Here is a 20,687-nt window from a genome sequence, read left to right on the forward strand (position 1 = left end):
TTCACCACTCATTCTAGAGCATTTTAAAGCTCTGTCTCCAAGTAAGCAAAAGACAAAAGCCTCACTACAACAAGTGTGGGCTGTGGACCAGCACTGTCAGCTTCCTCTGGGAGTTTGTTAGACTTACAAAACAAAAATTCTTAGATCTCACCCCTGCTGTGCTATACTGAATCTGCCTATTCCCAAGATCCTCAGCTAATTCATGTGAACGTGCACGATCCTGATTATAGATTAATGCAAACCCAGAAAGCACAGTAATGCTTATATCTCCCAACACCTTTCTGGAGTTTTCCTTATTAGCAGTTCAGTTCTTTCAAATTGAACAACTGAAGTGCCAAGGAGTTGATGGAAATAAACCCTAGTGTCTGCTGCCACCTTGTGGGCAGAAGTTCCATCCTTGGCTGTATTTGCTCTTCACGTGAAACAGAAAACTGTTGATAGGGCCAGGTGAGGCAAATACTGACCTCTTTCAGCCATGTGCTTTGCAGAGAACTGTAAAATGGAATGAGATAGTCCTTAGGGTGCATCGTGAGATGTCCAAACCACAACCGATCTTGTCATGTATGCCCCACCTGCTCTAGTCCAGCGAGGTAATGGAAGCTCAATTTTTGCTGAGCAACAAACACTGGTATCTCTAGAGACTGTCCCTTTGCAATTCAGACACGCACCTCTGCAGATGCATGTCAAATCTCATGCAATGCATGAGATTTTTTTTAATTGTCAATCCGAAAGGCAGCGGTGACCGCAAGCAGGTCACCATTTCTGCCTTTGCCTCATCTAAGAATCTATGAACTTTTCCACAAAGCGCCGTGGAATTTCCCAAGGCTCTGTCAAATGCATCATTGGTGACCTCTGTGAAGTCGTAAACAGGACAAGCCCTACTTCCTACATACTCCACCCAGAAAAAAGCCCAACACTTCGAAGGGCCCTCCGTCTTCAGGATGATTTTCTTTTGAAATTTGTGAGCTCAAGAGCTTACAGAGATCCCAGATGCCTGTGATATGTAATGTTAAGAGCAATGGACCACCATCAGCAGTATCTCCCCGAACCCCTAAAGGTTGCCTATAGAAAACTCAACCCATATGGAAGGTTCCAGCAACCCAGAAAGAAAAACGGCTCACTCAAAAGGAAGGGGATTGAAAGGTAGGTAATGGAGACTCATTCTTTTCTGTTGATAAACAGTCTTTAGATTTTTTTTTTTTTCCATGAAGCAAAATTTACTGTGGTGCTGAGAAGATGCTGTGTCTTTTCTTAAAACATTGCATCTAGAAACAAAGACTCTGTACGGACTGGGGGCAGATACCGCATTGGATCAGGAATCTTATTGTCTCTATGGAAGCCTCATTTTGTGCTCAGAAAAGTCTTCAATGTAACAGGGAGAACTTTTCTTTTCCACCTGAACTTGAATTTTAACATAGCAGGCAAGAGGGAAGAAGTGTTGTTAGTAAGCTGACAATTCAGCATCAGAATATTAGACATTCCACACCTCATACCAACACTATTATTTAGAAAATTCACTCAAAATATGTCCACAATCAATGCTTTCTCCAGCAATTTTGGCTGCTGGAATACATACTAATCACATTGACCCATGTGCGTGCTCTTTCATATAACTTTTTTTTAAAGATGTTATTTATTTGAGAGAGAGAGTTACAGACAGTGAGAGGGAAAGACAGAGAGCAGGTCTTCCACCCATTGATTCACTCCCCCAAATGGCCACAACGGCTGGAGCTGTGCCGATCCAAAGCCAGAAGCCAGGAGCTTCCTCCAGGTCTCCCACGCAGGTGCAGGGGCCCAAGGACTTGGGCCATCTTCTACTGCTTTCCCAGGCCACAGCAGAGTTGGATTGGAAGAAGAGCAGCCAGGACTAGAACCAGCGCCCATATGGGATGCCGGTGCCAAAGGCAGAGGATTAACCTACTGTGCCATGGCGCCAGCCCCTCAAATAACATTAAAACAGTCAGACCTGGTATTTCCTGCCAGTGAAAGAACCATAAAGAAAAGCATAAAATACTCCAAACTTAATACACTTTAATTTGGAAAGTTAAGTGTGGTTATTTATTTTCCAATTTATTTGGGCTTCTCACTTAACAGGTACATGAACTATAGCTCAGACATAGAGATGTGAGGTGTTTTCATGAGACCTGGATCATCCAACAGTAAACTTCTGAACTTCTGTGGACAAGACGTTTCAGAGACTCAGACTTTCAGTAGAAAATAGAAGCTCAAGAGGGAAGGAGCACAGCCCAGTGAATTCAGTACCAAAGAAAAAAATCATTTTAGGAAAGGGAGAGCTCTTCTGAGAGCCAAAATTGCAGCAGTTCTAGTCCTTCAAGTCAAGTCCACTGTGTTAATTATGTTGCAAATACATCTGCGATGACATTGGGGGGATGGGAGCGAGAGACACCTGCTAGAGAATCAGACACCACTTAAGGGAGGGCTTTCAACCTGACAAGTCGCAAGGCTGTCTTTGGAGCCTTGAGCCTCCTGAAAGTCTGTTTCTGTTGTTTTATGTTGGTGGGTCTGCAAACATATTTATGGTAGTGGGAAATACATAAAAATTGAAATTATTGGCCGGCGCCACCACTCACTAGGCTAATCCTCCTCCTCGCGGCGCCGGCACACCGGTCGGGGCGCAGGATTCTGTCCCAGTTGCCCCTCTTCCAGACCAGCTCTCTGCTGTGGCCAGGGAGTGCAGTGGAGGATGGCCCAAGTCCTTGGGCCCTGCACCCCATGGGAGACCAGGAGAAGCACCTGGCTCCTGCCTTCGGATCAGCGCGGTGCGCCGGCCGCAGCGCGCCAGCCACAGCGGCCATTGGAGGGTGAACCAACGGCAAAGGAAGACCTTTCTCTCTGTCTCTTTCTCACTGTCCACTCTGCCTGTCAAAAAAATAAAAAATAAAAAATAAATTGAAATTATTGAGTCATAGAAGGATCACTGGGAAATTAATTTTAGCTCATGAATTACCTTTGGACAAGCTAAGAAATGATATTTCTTTCTCTGAACACTTTACTGCCAATCTGTTAGAAAATGATAACAACATGACACAGCTTTAAGGACAGAAGGTGAAGGGAATCCCCTCAAAGTCATGTATGTACAACTGGCGAAGCTCCGTGTTCTTGGTCCCAAGACGAAGGCTGGGAACCCGCAGGTCCCCCTTTTATGGCCATCCAGCCTCCTTGCTTGCTTTTTTCATTTTCACCACACAAATCTAATCTGCATGGTAATCAAAGCCATCACTTACTGAATGCTTTATTAGGTTCCAAACCTATCAACTAATTCCTTTAATTTGCCCAATTCTCAGAATAGTAGACCCGTTTTCAAAGAAGAAAACCACAACTTGCCAATTGAAATCATATGCCAAGGATCACATGGTTAGGAATTGTGGTTCTGGGTTGACTCAAGACCATTTAACTCCAGCCCTGAGCTCAAAATGAATGACTTCCTGTATGTAATTACAGAGAAGGCAGAATGGTTTGGGTTCAGTTTAGAACAGGGTTTTCCTGGAGAGGAGCATGCATGCTATTGATGGTACTTAAGATATTTTAGGTAGTACACGAAGAAAACTTTTAAAAAATATTTATCCATGCATTTGAGAGACAAAGAATGACAGAAAGAGAAATCCACATGCACTGGTTTCACTCCCCTAAATGCTTACAATGACCAGGCATAGGGGGAGGCCAAAGTTGGAAACCGGGAACAAAATCCAGATCTCCTACACAGGCAGCAGGGATCCAATACTTGAGACAGAACCACTGTTCTCCCCCTCCCCACTGCCATTGCCACTGCCACTGCCACGCCTACCTTTGCAAGCCTGCATTAGCAGGAAGCTAGAGTCAGGAGCCAGAATACAGGTCCCTTGATCAGTAGGACGTGTCACAGGGAAGTCGGAGAAAGCAGTTAGGTATACTGAACACACTGTAAAGGAACAGCAAGGCAGAGATCATAGCTAAAAGCTGAGTGCTACTACCAGGTTCTGTAAAGGAACAAGTACAAGAACAAGCAGATGTACTCTGACAACGTGGACTAGAATCCATGAAGAAGACTTGAAACTGCAGTATCTTTACAGGTAGGGTGAGTTTCCCATAGCCCAACAGATTCTCTCAGGTAGGTGATTTGCATTTCTGGGTGGAGCTTCAGAGTCTATACCACCCTTAACTTTGGAACTTTCCCAGTGCCTTGGGGAGACCATCCACAGAATGTAGTGTTCCAGTCCCTAGACCAAACACCTACTCTCTGAAGAGCATTTTTAGTGGTTATGAATACATTTTAATGAATATTAGAAATATAGGCTGGCGCCGCGGCTCAATAGGCTAATCCTCTGACTTGCGGTGCCGGCACACCAGGTTCTAGTCCCGGTCGGGGCGCCGGATTCTGTCCCAGTTGCCCCCCTTCCAGGCCAGCTCTCTGCTGTGGCCAGGGAGTGCAGGGGAGGATGGGCCAAGTCCTTGGGCCCTGCACCCCATGGGAGACCAGGAGAAGCACCTGGCTCCTGCCTTCAGATCAGCGCAGTGCGCCAACCACAGCGGCCATTAGAGGGTGAACCAACGGCAAAGGAAGACCTTTCTCTCTGTCTCTCTCTCACTATCCACTCTGCCTGTCAAAAAAATAAAAATAAAAAAAATTTTAAAAAAGAAATATATATAATGATAGGATAATGTCACATAACATAATATAAAATGTGGAATTTCACATGGACAAATGAAGATTTATATTCACACAAAAACCTGTACAAAAGTTTATAGTAGCCTTATTCATAATAGGCCCAAACTGAAAACAGCCCAGGGTCCAGTGTTGCAGTGCACTGAGGTGAGCCACTCTTGCGACTGTGGTATTCCATATCAGAGAAGCAGTTTGATTCAGCAGAAGATGGCCCATGTGCTTGGGAACATACCACCCACATGAGAGACCTGGGTGTAGTTCCATGCTCCTGGATTCTACCTGGCCCAGCCCCAGCAGTTGTGGCCATTTGGGTACTGAACCAGCAGCTGGAAGATTTTCTCTCTCTCCCTCTCCTCTCTCCTCTCTCCTCTCACCTCTTTGTGACTCTCTGCTTTTCAAAGAAATAAAATAAATTGGGTCCAGTGTTGTGGTATAGCAGGTAAAGCTGCTGCTTGTAACACCAGCATCCGATATGGGCTTTGGTTTGAGTCCCGGATGTTCCACTTCCTATCCAGCTCCCTGCTAATGGCCTGGGAAAAGCAGCGGAGAGTGGCCCAAGTGCTTGGGCCCCTGCACCTCCCTGGGAGACCCGGAAGTAGCTTCTGGCTCCTGGTTTCCACCTGGCCCAGCCTGGCTATTGTGGCCATTTGGGGAGTGAACCAGCAGCAAAAGGAAGATTTCTCTCGCTCTCTCGCTCTCTCGCTCTCTCACTCTCTCTCTCTCTCTCCCTCTCTTCTCTGTAACTCTGACTTTCAAAGTAAATAAAAATTTTAAAAAAGAACAGAAATAAAGAAAACCACCCACAAATGTCCTTCAATAAGCAAATGATTGAACAAAGTGTGGGACAACCACGTCATGAAATATTACTCAGCAATAAAAACATGTGAACTAGTATTGAGTCACACAACCTTGATGAGGGTGCAGAGAATTATGCTGAGTGAAAGAAAAAAAAAAAGGTCCCAAAGGGTTCTATCCTGTATTATTCCACTTTTATGACATTCTTGAAAGAACAAAAATTGGGCCTATGGAGCACATACTCGATGTTGCAGGTGTTCAGGCAGAGGTTGGAGGTGAGTGTAAGGGACCCTGGCGGCTAGGGACATGTTCTGGATCTTGAATGCAGCCATGTCAGCTGCCTGGTTGTGTCTAATATACAGTGGTGTGCAGAAACTGGGTGAAGCAAACACAGAATTTCTTTGTACTACTCATATTTCTTACACCTGCATGTGTGAATCTACAATTATCCCAAAATTAAAAGCTTATTTTACAATAAGCTGTGGAACATGTTAAGCCACAGCTTAACACTGTGTAACACTGACATGTAACACATGCCATGGCTGCTCCACTTCCAGGAACAGCTCCTGGCTCATCTGCCTGGGAAGGCAGCAGGTGATGCTCCAAGTGCTTGGGCTCCTGCCACCCATGTGGAAGACTCGAATGGAGTTCTTAGCTCCAGGCTTCGGTCTGGTCCAGCCCTGGTTATTGAAGCTATTTGGGGAGAGAGTCAGTGAATGGAAAATCTTTCTCTCCAGCTCCTGTCCCCCAACCTCCCCCATCCCATATTGCTTGGCCTTTTAAATAAATTAGTCTTTAAAAATGAAACAAAGTAAGATAAACCCTGCAATTTCATGGATAGTATTGCTTCAGAGAAAGCTTCCAGAAAAACAAGTGAGGAAAAAATATAAAGTAAATAAATGTATCTTATAAGAAAAAAAAAAAAAAAAAGCAGGCTGGCGCCGTAGCTTAACAGGCTAATCCTCCGCCTTGTGGCGCCAGCACACTGGGTTCTAGTCCCGGTTGGGGCACCGGATTCTATCCCGGTTGCCCCTCTTCCAGGCCAGCTCTCTGCTATGGCCCGGGAAGGCAGTGGAGGATGGGCCAAGTCCTTGGGCCCTGTACTCGCATGGGAGACCAGGAGAAGCACCTGGCTCCTGGCTTCGGATCAGCGAGATGTGCCGGCTGCAGCGGCCATTGGAGGGTGAACCAATGGCAAAAAGGAAGACCTTCCTCTGTCTCTCTCTCACTATCCACTCTGCCTGTCAAAAAAAATAAAGATTTATTTATTTATTTTGAAAGATAGAGTTACTGAGAGAGAGGCAGAGACAGAGGGAAAAAAAATCCATCTGCTGGTTCACTCCCAGATGGCCACAACAGCCAGTGCTGGACTAGACCACAGCCAGGAGCCAGAATCTTCATCTCGGTATTCCATGTGGGTGCAGAGGTCCGAACACTTGGGCCATCCTCCACTGAGTTTCTCAGGCCATTAGCAGGGAGCTGGATGGGAAGTGGAGCAGCAGAGACTCAAACTGGCATCCATATAAGTAACCAGTGTCGCAGACCACAGCCTTACCCACTATGCACAATGCCAGCCCCTAGGTGATACCCTTGATAGAGGTTAACAACACAGACCTGGGAGCCCAAACACATGCACTTATATTACTTAATGTCTTCAAGATTTAATTCCCTCGTGGGTAAAATATTGATGACAGTGTAAGGTTTTAATTATAAAATATGTAGGAAAGCACTTTTGCAAAGTGTGTAACTCATGAAAAGATATGAGGAATTGTCTATTTTTATAACTAAAACATGCCCAAATTATGAACCTGATCCATGGCTATATGGAATGTTAAATATACAAGTTTTGTTTTATCTATGTGTATATTCTGTGGAAAAGTACAATTTATAAGGAGGTTCCACAAGAGAACTTCAAAAAGTTGACGGGAGATGGAATTAACAGATGGTTGTTTGGGTGCAGACCTTTTTTGTAGTCATATATACGAAGGGTCTTCAGAAAGTTCACGGTGGATTTCAGAATTTCTCACATTTCGCTTAGTTCTACTTTTCACTGAAGTGTCTTGTATTCTTCATCAATTGCCATTGCACACCTTCTCCTCATCTTAGTCTCAGATCTGCCAAAGGCAACAAAAATGATCTCATACCACCACCAAAAAAGATTGCCAATTTACCAATGTGAACTAATGGATTCTAACACTGGACCTGGATTAAAATCTAAGTTCTACCCTGGGCCGATTCATTTGACTTGTCTGTATTTCAGTTTACTCATCAGCAGAAGGAAGATAGTAACGTAACCTACTTCTTGCAAGTGCTGTGAGGATTAAATGAAATAGTGGACAGATTGCACTTATAACAATCTGGTGACAAAACTCCAACTTGCTATTTTGGCTTTCTTCTCTCTGTGATTTTATTCTTGATCTGCAATGTCATTTTTTTGGAATTGTGTAATATTTTTTCACATTTGAAGTCTGAGGTTTGATGATTTAAATCATTCCATGTTAATTTTTAATTTCCTTAATGCAAACTATTTGTATTTTGTTTAGATGGCATAGAGCAGTGTCTACTAACTTAGCAAAGCAAAATGTATTGGTCCCCAAAGAGGAATCATCCAGTGAAAGTGATGTGGGATTTCACGAAAGCCGGCAAAATCAGAAAAGAAATGTCATGAAGAAAGTGAAGACGGCTTTGGGGAGGATGCTGTCACACAAGTACAGATGCAAGCCTGCAAGTCCCAGTAGAAGGGGCTCCAGGAACCACAAGGAAGCCCTCCTGTCCCCTACACAGAGCCTTCTTCCTCGGATTGTCAGGGAGCTTCCGTCTCCCAAGTTATTTACCAAGCCAAGAATAAGAAAGCTGTCACAGAATGGTAATGAGAGGCAATTTGTCATTAGGTGTCAAGGCCAAGAGGAATGATAAAATAGGGGTGGATTCTCTGGCTTCCCAATGGATGGGATCTGGGAGGAGCTGGTCTGAATTGCAGAATCCAAGGCCCTACCCAGGCTCCTGGATTAGAGTCTGCATTTTCATCAGACCTCCTCAAATGACTCATGTACACATACATTTTGAGATGCACTGAATAAGATGGCCACTGAGATTCCCCTTACCCCAGCTAATGATCTGATCAGTCTATGGTCACTTTTCATTTAAATACAAGGGTACGTCATAAAGTTTGGGCAGGCACCTGTGTTACAGTGCAGAGGGTTAAGCTGCCTCCTTCCACGCTGGAATCCCATATAGGAGTGCTGATTTATGTCCCCACTGCTCCACTTTTGAGCCAGTTCCCTGCTAAGGCACCTGGGAAAGCAGCAGAGGATGCCCCAAGTACTTGGGCCCCTGCTATCATGTGGGAGACCAGGATGGGCTTCTGCCTGGACCCGCCCTGGCCATTGTGACTCTGTGGGAAGTAAACCAGTAGATGGAAGATCTCTCTCACTCTCTCTCTCTCTTTTTCTCTCTCTGCCCATTGTTCGCTTTCTCTGTCACTCTCCCCTTCAAATGAATAAATAAATCATTGAAAAACCTTTTTGTAGAAGATAGAATTAAAGGATGTTATTTTGTTGCAAAAAATCCTGAAATTCATGCATATGAGGGGTCTTCAAAAAGTTCGTGGAAAATGTATATTATAAATAAAAAAGTACTCATGATTTTCAAAAAATTTTTGCACCAAAATAGACATCATTTAATTACATTTTTCCATGAATATTTTGAAGTACCCTCGTATATACAGATATATGCATACATATATCCTTGTATATATGTATGTTTGCAAAAATTCATAATAGAAAATCAAGCTTCAGTGGCATTGTTTATTTTGTTTCTGGCGAAAGTAGTCAAGCAGCTGTTCAAACGGCTACTTTCTTTTTTTTTTTTTTTTTTTTTTTTTGACAGGCAGAGTGGATAGTGAGAGAGAGAGACAGAGGGAAAGGTCTTCCTTTTTGCCGTTGGTTCACCCTCCAATGGCCGCTGCAGCTGGCGCATCTCGCTGATCCAAAGCCAGGAGCCAGGTGCTTCTCCTGGTCTCCCATGCGGGTGCAGGGCCCAAGCACTTGGGCCATCCTCCACTGCCTTCCCGGGCCATAGCAGAGAGCTGGCCTGGAAGAGGGGCAACCGGGATAGAATCCGGTGCCCCAACCGGGACTAGAACCCGGTGTGCCGGCACCGCAAGGCAGAGGATTAGCCTGTTAAGCCACGGCGCTGGCCATCAAACGGCTACTTTCAAAAGGAGAGAGTGTAGTGAGTATTAAATGAATAAAATTTATGATTGGCAGGTCACAAAGGATGTTTGAACTCTTGGGTCTACTTTTTATATACTGTGTGGAAGAATCAACATTCAAAGGCTCAATTTTCAGCATCTTTTTTTTTTTTTTTTTGCATGTAGTAAGGCTGTTTGGAGTCCTATGAGTTTGCATTCTCTTCTGCAGCTTTCTTAAGAATTTATTTATTTCTTATAGCAGTTTTACATTTGCAGAAAAATTAAGCAGCAAATATAGAGATCCCATCTACTCTTTCTCTTCTGTACCCCTACAGTTCCCATTAACATCTTGTTTTAGTGGGTTCATTTCCTACAATGCCCAGTACTGAAGCATTACTATCAATGGAAGCCCACAGTTTACACTAGGGTTTATTCTCTCTCTCTGATCTACTTATTTATTTGAAAGGCAGAGGCAGAGAGACAAAGACAGACAGAGAGAGAGAGAGAAAGAGACAAAGACAGAGACAGAGAAAGAGAGACAGAGACAGGGAGAGAGACAGAGACAGGTCTTCCATCCACTGCTTCACTCCCCAGATGGTTGCAACGGCCAGAGCTGGGCCAATCTGAAGCCAAGAACCAGGAGCTTCCTCCAGGTCTCCTACACGTGTGCAGGTGTCCAAAGACTTGGGCCATTGTCCACTACTTTCGTAGGTCACAGCAGAGAGCTGGATCTGAAGTGGAGCTGCCAGGAATCCAACCGGCACTCATATGGGATGCCAGTACTGCAGGCGGCAGCTTTATCTACTACGCCACAGCGCTGGTCCCAGGGTTTATTCTCTACATTGCACAGGTCTGCAGGGCATGACAAATGCATAATGTCATGTCATGTCATAAATCCACCATTATAGTATGAAACAGGCTAGGTTCACCACCTAGATAGCCTCTATAGCTTTTTATTGTCCTTTCAGCACAACATCAGGAAACATAGCCCTGCAATATCACATTTCACATGGTGATCACCCTGCAAACTTGCTGGAAAACAACAACAACAAATACAACTGTTGACTTCCAGCTGACTGATTGCCCTGTCAAACTCCCCTGGAAAGAAATAGTCACTAATACAAGCATCCAAGCACCTAGCAATTATGTGGTTTGCATTGACCTGTACTGTTCTATTGAAAATAACAGAAGGGCTGGAACTGGAGAACCCAGCAGAACAAAGGAGGACCACTCTTCCACCCCTAGTTTGGTGACTGTCACTTTATTTCTGTCTTAGTTGGAATAGCAAAGCTGTCAACTAAGATTTCTCCGGAAAACAAACAGACCCACCCTTCAGGGAGCAGCTAAAAAACCTTTACCCTGTCTTCCCAGATGAATTCCTTAACACTTTTTATCCTTTTAACAAATGTTTGCTAAGTACTTAGCATACGCCAACCGCAGCATTAGGGAAAGAGTAGCAAACAGAGCAGATTTGATCTCTGGGCCTCTGGAATTATAGTGCGGAAGAACTCCAAAACCTCATGCAGGTACCTCTACGTAATTCAAGAGTGAAAGCACACGCTGCCATGGAAACACATCATGAGTGCTCTGAAAGGGACACCTAAATTGGGATTTTCAGGAAGATAAAAAGTTAGGTAAGGGCAGAGTGGGGCGCGCAGTGGTTCAGGAAGAAGGGAGAGCATGTTCAAGTCCAGTAGCAGGAGAGCACGAGGTATAATTAAGAAGTGAAAGAAATCTCAGGGTAAGGGGGAGGAGGCAGTAACAAGAGAACCCGGGAGAAGCGACTTGACCAAGGTTTTAACTTCCCCCTAAGGACGCTAAACTATTACATACTTCTTTTTTTTTTTTTTGACAGTCAGAGTGGACAGTGAGAGAGAGAGAGAGAAAGGTCTTCCTTTTTGCCGTTGGTTCACCCTCCAGTGGCCGCTGCGGCCACCACACCACGCTGATCTGAAGCCAGGAGCCAGGTGCTTCTCCTGGTCTCCCATGCGGGTGCAGGGCCCAAGGACTTGGGCCATCCTCCACTGCACTCCCGGGCCACAGCAGAGAGCTGGCCTGGAAGAGGGGCAACCGGGACAGAATCCGGCGCCCCAACCGGGACTAGAACCCGGTGTGCCGGCGCTGCAGGCGGAGGACTAGCCTATTGAGCCACGGCGCCAGCCTACATACTTTCAAGCTGGGGATTTATTCAGTCTGATTTGCATTTTGAAAAAGATATGTCTGGCTGCAGAGTAGAGGCTGGATGGGAAAAGGGCCAGAGGTGATGCAAGAAGAGCAGTAAACAGACTCTGACATTCATTCAGGCAAGGAATATTAGTTGGGATTAGTGGTGGCAGTAGGAGTGGGGAGATAAAGGGAGAAATAGTCACAGGTGTTGTAAGATTTCGGCAAGAACTGGACAATGGAGGGCAGAGAGGAAGGATGAGTTTCTGTGTTGCACTTTGAATGTGGAATCACCATACACAGATTCAGAGCACTGAACCTGGATTAGAAAGGAAGTCGTGGGGCCGATGCTGAGGTACAGCAGGTTACTGCCCTGGCCTGAAGTGCCGGCATCCCATATGGTCGCCGGTTCGAGACCCGGCTGCTCCACTTCCGATACAGTTCTCTGCTATGGCCTGGGAAAGTAGTAGAAGATGGCCCAAGTCCCTGGGCCTCTGCACTCGCGTGGGAGACCCGGAAGAAGCTCCTGGCTCCTGGCTTCAGACTGGTGTAGCTCTGGCCATTGCGGCCAGTTGGGGAGTGAACCATCAGATGGAAGACCTCTCTCTCTCTCTCCCTCTCTCTCTCTGCCTCTCCTCTCTCTGTGTAACTTTGACTTTCAAATAAATAAATACATCTTTAAAAAAAAAGTCATAAAAAAAAGAAAGGAAGTGTTGAATTCTGGTTAGACTTGCTGAGTTGAGGTTCCTGCGAAATAGCCAACTCACAGTGTCAAGTAGGTTAATGTACTTACAAAGGTCAGAGGCTCTCAGAGAGATCTTTATCAAGAGTCCCTAAGCAGGACAAGATTATTTTATGTGCTACACCTGGTGTGACATGACAATGAAACACAGGACGTTGTGAATACCTTTTACCTGATGCCCTGTGAAGCCTTTGGATTACACCAAGGAAAGAGATTTTATTTCATGCCCCTCCCTCTTTCTAATAAAAGGATAGTGACCTCCAATTTTGTGCTTACTGCAGAAAATGATATTTTATTTTAAAAAATTGTATTTATTTATATATTTATTTGAGACACACACGCACAGAAACTGGTAGATAGATAGAGCTCCCACCCACAGGTGCAGTCCCCAAATATTTACAGTGACCTGAACTGCACTGGGCCAAAACCAGGAGCAAGGAACATAATCCAGGTCTCCCATGTCAGTGGCAGAGATCCAAGTATTTGAGCCATCAAGGCTGTCTTCTCGAGGTGTATATTAGCAGGAACCTGGAGTCAGGATGTGGACTTGGGACTTAAAGCCAGGTATTTCAATGTGGGATACAGATATCCTAATTGGCATCATAACCACTAAGCCAAATGCCACCCCACCCCGCAGCGATCACCTTGAATTTGTTTTCATCACAGAAATTGTACTGCCTAATTTTAATACTCACTTTCAATGTATGATAGCATTTTAAAGTATCCTACATGAATACATTTATGAGTTAAGAATTAAATTGAAATAAAGAAAATTATTGAGGGGGTTAGGGTTCGCATGACTGCTGGATCTAGAAAAAAAACTGTTAAGATGAAATGTGGGCTGGCACCGCGGCTCACTAGGCTAATCCTCCGCCTGCGGCGCCAGCACCCTGGGTTCTAGTCCCAGTTGGGGCACTGGATTCTGTCCTGGTTACTCCTCTTCCAGTCCAGCTCTCTGCTGTGGCCAGGGAGTGCAGTGGAGGATGGCCCAAGTCCTTGGGCCCTGCACCCCATGGGAGACCAGGAGAAGCACCTGGCTCCTGGCTTCAGATCGGCGCAGCATGCCGGCCATAGCGGCCACTTGGGAGGGGTGAACCAACAGAAAAAGGAAGACCTTCCTCTCTCTCTCTCTCTCTCTCTCTCACTGTTTAAACTCTGCCTGTCAAAAAAAAAAAAAAAAAAAGATGAAATGTGAGTGACAGAGTTGTGAATGTTGCTCCAATCAACAAGCAATGCTCAAGGGATAGCCTTGCATGTTGGAGAGTGGATTTTTTTTTTTTTTTTTTTTTTTTTTATTCCACAGTGTTTAATGGGAAAAGATTCAAAGCCAAACTGAAGTCTCTTCGGGAGGTAACCAATGTATCAGGAGTGACTTGGTGTCTCCTGGGGTTGTGATTATATATGTATAAAAAAAAAAAAAGGAAAGAGAAATGTGTGCAAGATAAAGTGTAAAATAAGCAAAGGCAAATACATGCTCGCATTATTTTTTAAAAATTGATTGATTGGATTTGTAAGTCAAGGCTGGAGCAAGCTGAAGCCAGGAGTTAGGAACTCCATCCAGGGCTCCCAGATGCGTGGCAGGAACGCAACTACTTGTTCCGCCTTCCATTGCTTCCCTGGCAGAGTAGGAGGTTGGATAGGAAGCAGAGCAGCCAGGACTCTGATCACACTCCCACCTGCAATGTCAACAGGGCAAAGGGCGGCTCAATCCACTGTAGCACAATGCCCGATGCTCCAATTCAACCCTCCGGAGTACTCTGTGCTAGGAGGCACATGTTTGTAACTGACGCTCACGGGATGGTTTTTTCTTTCTCTAAGCCACCATACAGATTGACCTGGAGGCGGAGACGGAGGAGATAACGCGAGGGCGTGGCCTCCTGCGGGCTCGGAGAACCACCAAGCGCTTGTCGGTGACATCTCTCCCCTCGGGACTGCTGAAGGTAATCTTACTCGCCTCTTGGGACAGAAACATACGACAGTGTTCAAGGATTTTGCAAAACCCGATTCTCTCTTTCCTTAAGTAAGTTCCACCTCACGAATGCTTCGCGCCTACGGTGTCGTGTCCTCTCCAAGAATTAGCCGTAGAGAAGTTCGATTCCCCTGCAACTGAGCTCACACTGTTCAGCTTCCATTGCAATCTGGGCAACAGTGGAGTCTGCAACTTTATGCTGACTCTCAACTGCTCAAATGTCAAGTTTGCGTATTAGCAATCTGGCCCATCCACGCATGCTGTCTGGAGGGGAAGCCACCAGACCAGTGCCAACCAGCAGAACTCACGGCACAGAGGCCAGTGTCTAGTACGGGACCCGAGTGGCTTTTGAGTCTTTGAAACATGACCTGTGCAATCGAGGGACTGGATTTTAAATTGTATTTAATGTTAAGTGAAATTAAAATGTAAATAGCCTCATGCAGTGTAGACAGGGCCATACTAGATTACCTAGAACTCTTGCACATGGAAGCTTTCACTTACCCATTAGGTATGTGTATTTGACCTTGACCCTAAATTGCCATCACTGTCTTTTTAAATGCGAACTCTTAGTTATTCTTATTATCTTAAATATAATAAGCCATTATTTAAAATGGACACTATGCTCAAGGCCCTGTTCATTATAAAAACTTTACAAATAACAACTCAAAATAATAAAAAATAAATAAGTAAATAACAACCCAAAGGGGGCGGTATTGTGGCAGAGGGAGGTAAGCCACTGTTGTGACACTGGTATCTCATAATGGAGTGCCAGTTCGAGTCATAGCCGCTCCGTTTCTGATCCACCTTCCTGCTAATGAGCCTGGAAAGGAAGCTGAGGAAGATCAAGTACTTGGGTCCTTGCTATCCATGTAGGAGAGCAAGTTCCTGGCTTGGGCCTGGCCCACACCCGGCTGTTGCAGCCATCTGGGGAGTGAACCAGCAAACTCAAAGATTCTCTCTGTCTCTCTGTCTCTGTCTCTCTCTCTCTCTATGCCTTTCAAGTAAATAAATAAATAAATCTTTTTTAAAAAAAGAAAGGATTGTGCCTCCTGTGTGGTAGGTTCATAGTTATTGTGCCCTTATTATGTCCTGGGCAATTTCAAGGCTTGGGGGCTACAAGTGATCCGAGGGACACTGCTCTGATGTGTGAGATTTTACCACCTATCAGAGGAGCTGGCAATTAAACTATGGCATTGCAGAGCAGTAGGGTAAGCATAATCTCTACATAAACAGCAGCAGGACAAGTGGATATCACAGGGGATAGAAACATATATGTGATTTCTATCACACAAAATTAATTCCTTTTGGATTAGAGTTTTAAGGTGGGGAAGCTAAAATCTTAAACTTGTAGAGGACCGGAAGAGTATCCAGATAACTTCAGAGTAGAGAAAGACTTTCTAGGGCCCCAACAAACAAGGATACAGAGGGTGGTGGGTGTTACAGCACAGTGGGTTAAGCTAGCGCTTGGGACCCCAGCATATCTGAGTGCCAGTTCACGCCCTGACTACTCTGTTCTGATCTAGCTTCCTGCTAACGTGCCTGGGAGGCAACAGATAGTGGCCTAAGTACTTGGGTTCCTGTCATAAATGGGGGACTCCCAGATGGAGTTCTTGGCTTCTGGATTCAGATTGGTGTAGCCCTGGCTGTTGCAGGCCTTTGGGATATAAACTAGCAGATGGAAGATATCTCTCTCACTCTCTCTGTCTCTTTCTCTATGTATGTATGTGTATATATATATATATATATATATGCATGTATCTATCTATCTATGTATATATATCTTCCCCCTCTCTCTGTCAGTCCACCATTCAAATAAAAATAAATAAATCATTTTTAAAATGATAAAGATGGATTGGATAAATTTGGCTAGGGTTAAATTAGGAATTCCTGTTCATCAAAAGACATTAAATCAGTGGTGGTCAATTGACTAAGAAGGTATTTTTTTTTAGCCCTCAGAATGTTTACAAAAATAGATTTGAATTGTCTACTTATAAAAATTATGATATTTCAAATAAAAATTTGGATTTTCAACTTTCTTTGAAAGAAAAAGATGAACATGTAGGCTCACAATTCCTCATGGCAAAAAGCAGGTGCTACACAGAGGTCCCCTGTGCAGGAGGCATGTCCTCTCCAGGCCGCAGCAGCCCCAGCTGGTCCTGCTTTCCAAAATTGGCAGAGGAGCACTGGCATTAGGCATAGCAGTTAACATGATGCTTGGGTCACCCACATCCCACATTGGAAAGCCTGGGCTCGAGTTCTGGCTCCAATCCTAATTCCAGCTTCTTGCTAGCACAGATCCTAGGCAGCAGCTGCGATGGCTCAAGTTATTGGGTCCCTTCCACCCACATGGGAAACCTAGATTGAGTTCACAGATGGCTGCTGCAGACTTTTGTGGAGTGAATGAGCAGTTGGGAGATTTCTCTCTCTTTATATCTGCTAAATTTAAAAAAAAAAAAAAACTTGTAGAGGCATTGGATTTCATAATAGTTGTATTCTACAAACATGGAAATAATTTAGTGACCACATTTCAAGTGTGGTAGTTTTTTTTTTTTTTTTTTTAAGATTTATTTATCTATTTGAAAGTCAGAGTTACAGAGAGAGAGAAAGAGGTAGCAAGCTTCTATCCACTGGCTCAGTCCCCAGATGGCTGCAGTGGCCAGGGCTGGGCTAGGCCGAAGCCAGGAGCCAGAAGCTTCTTCCAGGTCTCATGTGAGTACCAGGGCCCCAAGAATTAGGGTAATCCTCTGCTGCCTTTCCCAGGCCATTAGCAGGGAGCTGCATCAAAAGTGGAGCATCTGGGACATGATCTGGCGCCTATACAGGATGCCACATCACAGACAACAGCTTCACCCACTATGCCACAATGCCAGCCCCAGTAGTAGATGCATAGTAGGAAAAAGTACTGGGTTTTATGACAGGGGAACAAGAAGGTCCTATTGTAGATGACCAGAGGCTCTACCTTTGACATCTATGCGGTCATTGGACTCCACTTGTCAACTCCTTCATCAGGTAAGTACCTAGAAGCAGCCCCACCTGTTTCTCGGCGTAGGTGTCACAACGGTCCTTGCATTAATTATCAAACACGAGGGGAAGGTACAGCAAACCCAGTAAAAACTAAAAGGGGCATATTAACCAGCAGCAACACTATAAAGACAGGGTCCTCGTAAGCTGGAAGCCAGGAACGATGGGAAAAGCATCAGGCAGGGGGCAAGAAGAACCTAGAGCTTTGCTTTTATGTTTGGAGAAAATAAGGGAGCCTGCAGGAAGGAGACCCAAATTAACAACTGGATCCATTGGTAATGAGCTTTCTGGGGCACTGGTCCACAACAGCCCCCAACGCTCACTGTGCCTTGCAGCTCCACAGTTTCTTCTTCTTCCCCTTCCAAATGACCTGCTTTTCCCCCAACCTTGTGTATTCTTTCAGAGCCAGACAATCTCATTTCTATGCACCCTACAGATCTCTTCAAAGAGCTCTGGACACAAAGGGGATACATGGGGCGTGGAGAATAATATGAATACAGTCTCCGATCCAACATTGCTATGTAGCGAATGTTCAGTTCATAAGAGAATACTCCAAGGGTGAGAATTCTTATTTAAATGCCATCACAGAAATAATATTGGTATTTCCTAATCTGGTGTGTTTTTGCATCTTTACAATAGGTACCCTATTCATCAAAAAAGAGACGACACTTCCCAGCTCTTAAAAAAAAGAAACGTGGCATGGAAAAATTCCTTCGAAAATCAGATTTGACAGTAGGAAAGCTTCAAATGCAGGTAGTGGACAAAAGCTTGTACTTTTGTTATCTCAGAAGCATCAGAGGGCTAGGCTTAACTGATAGTACAAAATTAACAATTAGCAGTAAGAGATAATGTTAGTGGGGTGCATTCTGAGAGGGGCTAAAGGATTGCTAAGGGCATCCAGGATGATGCTGTGTCTAATAAATATTAAGTGCATGCATTAAAGCGAAAGCATAGACATCAGCTTCTTTTGAGAAGAAATGAGATCGTCTTTACCACCAGGTGGTAAATCTAGGTTTTCAAGCTCTGTTTGCTAAGACTTGAATTAGAATAATACTTTGAGGTTTGCAAAATGCTCACCAATTCCTGAACTCATCTCTCAGGAAAAGTAACTACCCCTTTGGTCTTTCTTTTTCTTTCTTTATTTGAAAGGCAGAGTTACAGAGACAGAGAGGGAGAGACAGAGAGAGCTCTGTCATCCTTTGGTTCATTCCCTACATGCCTGCAATGGCCAAAGCTAGGCTGATTTGCATCCAAAAGCCAGGAGCTTCTTCAGGGTCTCCTATGTGGGCGCAGGGGCCCAAGTACTTGGGCCATCTTCTGCTGCTTTCCCAGGTCAATTAGTAGGGAGCAAGATTTGAAGTGGAGCAGCTGGGAACTGAACTGGTGCCCATATGGGATGTCCGTGCAGCAGGCAGCGGCTTAACCTGCTAAGCCACAGCGGCGGCCCTACCCCCTTTGGTTTTGACAAGATTTTCTAACATATGGCTTCATTTCTTTGTATTTACCTGTCATAGGCAGACGACCTCATAGAGACAGTGACTGATAAATCCATGAAGCTATTGGCCCAAAGACACGCTGAACTTCAACACTGTGAGTTTCTAGGGGATGAAATTCTTGAGTCCTCCAAGCAGTTTCAGAGAATATCGAAGAGAACCACAAGGAAGTACAAACTGAAAAATGTGTGCTTCCCGTGTACCTGTTGCTGCTTCTGATTTTGGTCTTGGCTGTATATGTTATCTGATGTATAATCCTGAATACATAGCTGTCTAGTGAATTATTCAGTGAGAAAGGGAGGCATGTTTTGTAGAATATTCTGCCCAATTGTCCTTTAAAGAAAGACTTTTGAAGACTTGATTTTTAATTCTGAGTCCATAAAAACAATTTTTGGCTTCATAATTTGTATCAATCATGGAAAACCGAGGTATTTCTCAGGATGTAGCAATTTCACGAAGAATTTCTCCCATGTTTTTCCAGATGAAATTAGAGGAATCATTTATAGATAGTATGATACTTTCAATGACTACTACTGAGCTAATTTTAAACTTTCACTTTTAAAGATAAAAATTCTCATTAAAATAAAAATGTAAGATTATTAATCTATGATTCATGCAAAGTGTGATGTTTCTGAACTAAAATAAATGATGAACTAAAATAAAGGATGAAACATATAAGTATTGTACATGTGATCCAATACTTAATAATTCAGCCTTATCTTAAATTTTAAAGATTATGAAACTCTTTATCCAAGACAACCTTAATAAACTGTTTACTTCAACAACTTTTCGTTCTACCAGAAATTTTATTTTAAATATTTTATTTATATAAGGTGAACAAATTTCATATATGTAGATTTAAGAGCATAATGATACCTCCTACCCTAGACTTCCTTTTTTTTCTTTTAATTTTTACAATGGCATGCTTTATTTTATAATCACAAGCTTAGCCCTCCACCAAATAAAGGATTAAACAAGTAGTAAGTAGAAAAACCACTGTCCTCAAGAGTGTAGACAAGGTTTGTAAACAGTAATCAAATCTCAAAATGTCAATTTTGCTTCTATACATTACATTTTTATGAGTGGTTTATTACTTACTACAAGTCAGGGAAAACATGGTATTTGTCTTTTTGGTACTGGCTTATTTCACTAATTCTAACTTTTTTTTTTAAGTTCCCTATTTGAGAGTCAGAGTTACAGAGAGGGAGAAACAGAAATCTTCCATCCACTGTTTCACTTCCCAGATGGCCATGATGGCCTGAGTTGGGCCAGGCTGAAGCCAGGAGTCAGGGTCTCCCACATGGGTGCCAGAGGTCCAAACACTTGGGCTATCATGCACTACTTTTCCCAGGCCATTAGCAGGGAGTTGGATTGGAAGTAGAGCAGACGTCACACAAACTGGCATCCATATGGGATGCCAGCATCACAGGCAACGGCTTTAGCCGCTACGTCACAATGCTGGCACCTGTCAGAACATTTTCCCCCCAGCATTTCATAAATACAACTTTAAGAATATAGTAATTCTTTCCACCACCTTCCTCCTCCTCCCTCTCCTATTCCCAGTCTTATTTTTTACTAAGACCTATTTTCAATTAACTTTATACACATATGATTAACTCTATACTAAGAATTCAAAATAGTATGAAAAA

The 20,687-nt window shown here is 44.0% G+C and overlaps 1 protein-coding gene across 1 annotated transcript; it reads left to right on the top strand.

Moving 5' to 3' along the window:
• The first annotated feature begins 1,014 nt into the window (after positions 1 to 1,014).
• Positions 1,015 to 19,333, top strand: C9H3orf49 (chromosome 9 C3orf49 homolog). The gene is made up of 5 exons (XM_062200196.1): positions 1,015 to 1,143; positions 8,002 to 8,324; positions 14,374 to 14,495; positions 18,185 to 18,298; positions 19,060 to 19,333. Exons 1-5 carry the CDS (start codon positions 1,019 to 1,021, stop codon positions 19,255 to 19,257), a joined length of 882 nt encoding a protein of 293 aa, XP_062056180.1. The 5' UTR covers positions 1,015 to 1,018; the 3' UTR covers positions 19,258 to 19,333.
• The last annotated feature ends 1,354 nt before the right edge of the window (positions 19,334 to 20,687 follow it).

The sequence above is a fragment of the Lepus europaeus genome, chromosome 9, assembly GCF_033115175.1.
Source record: "Lepus europaeus isolate LE1 chromosome 9, mLepTim1.pri, whole genome shotgun sequence".
In the NCBI taxonomy this organism is placed as follows: Eukaryota; Metazoa; Chordata; class Mammalia; order Lagomorpha; family Leporidae; genus Lepus; species Lepus europaeus.

What these genes read in the sequence shown, in the direction of transcription:
- C9H3orf49 (XM_062200196.1), top strand. Translation starts at nt 1,019, where the DNA reads ATGGACCACCATCAGCAGTATCTCCCCGAACCCCTAAAGGTTGCCTAT. An exon ending in AAAAGGAAGGGGATTGAAAG is followed by an intron (nt 1,144 to 8,001) that starts GTAGGTAATGGA and finishes TATTTTGTTTAG; the next exon opens with ATGGCATAGAGCAGTGTCTA. An exon ending in TCCCCTCGGGACTGCTGAAG is followed by an intron (nt 14,496 to 18,184) that starts GTAATCTTACTC and finishes TCTTTACAATAG; the next exon opens with GTACCCTATTCATCAAAAAA.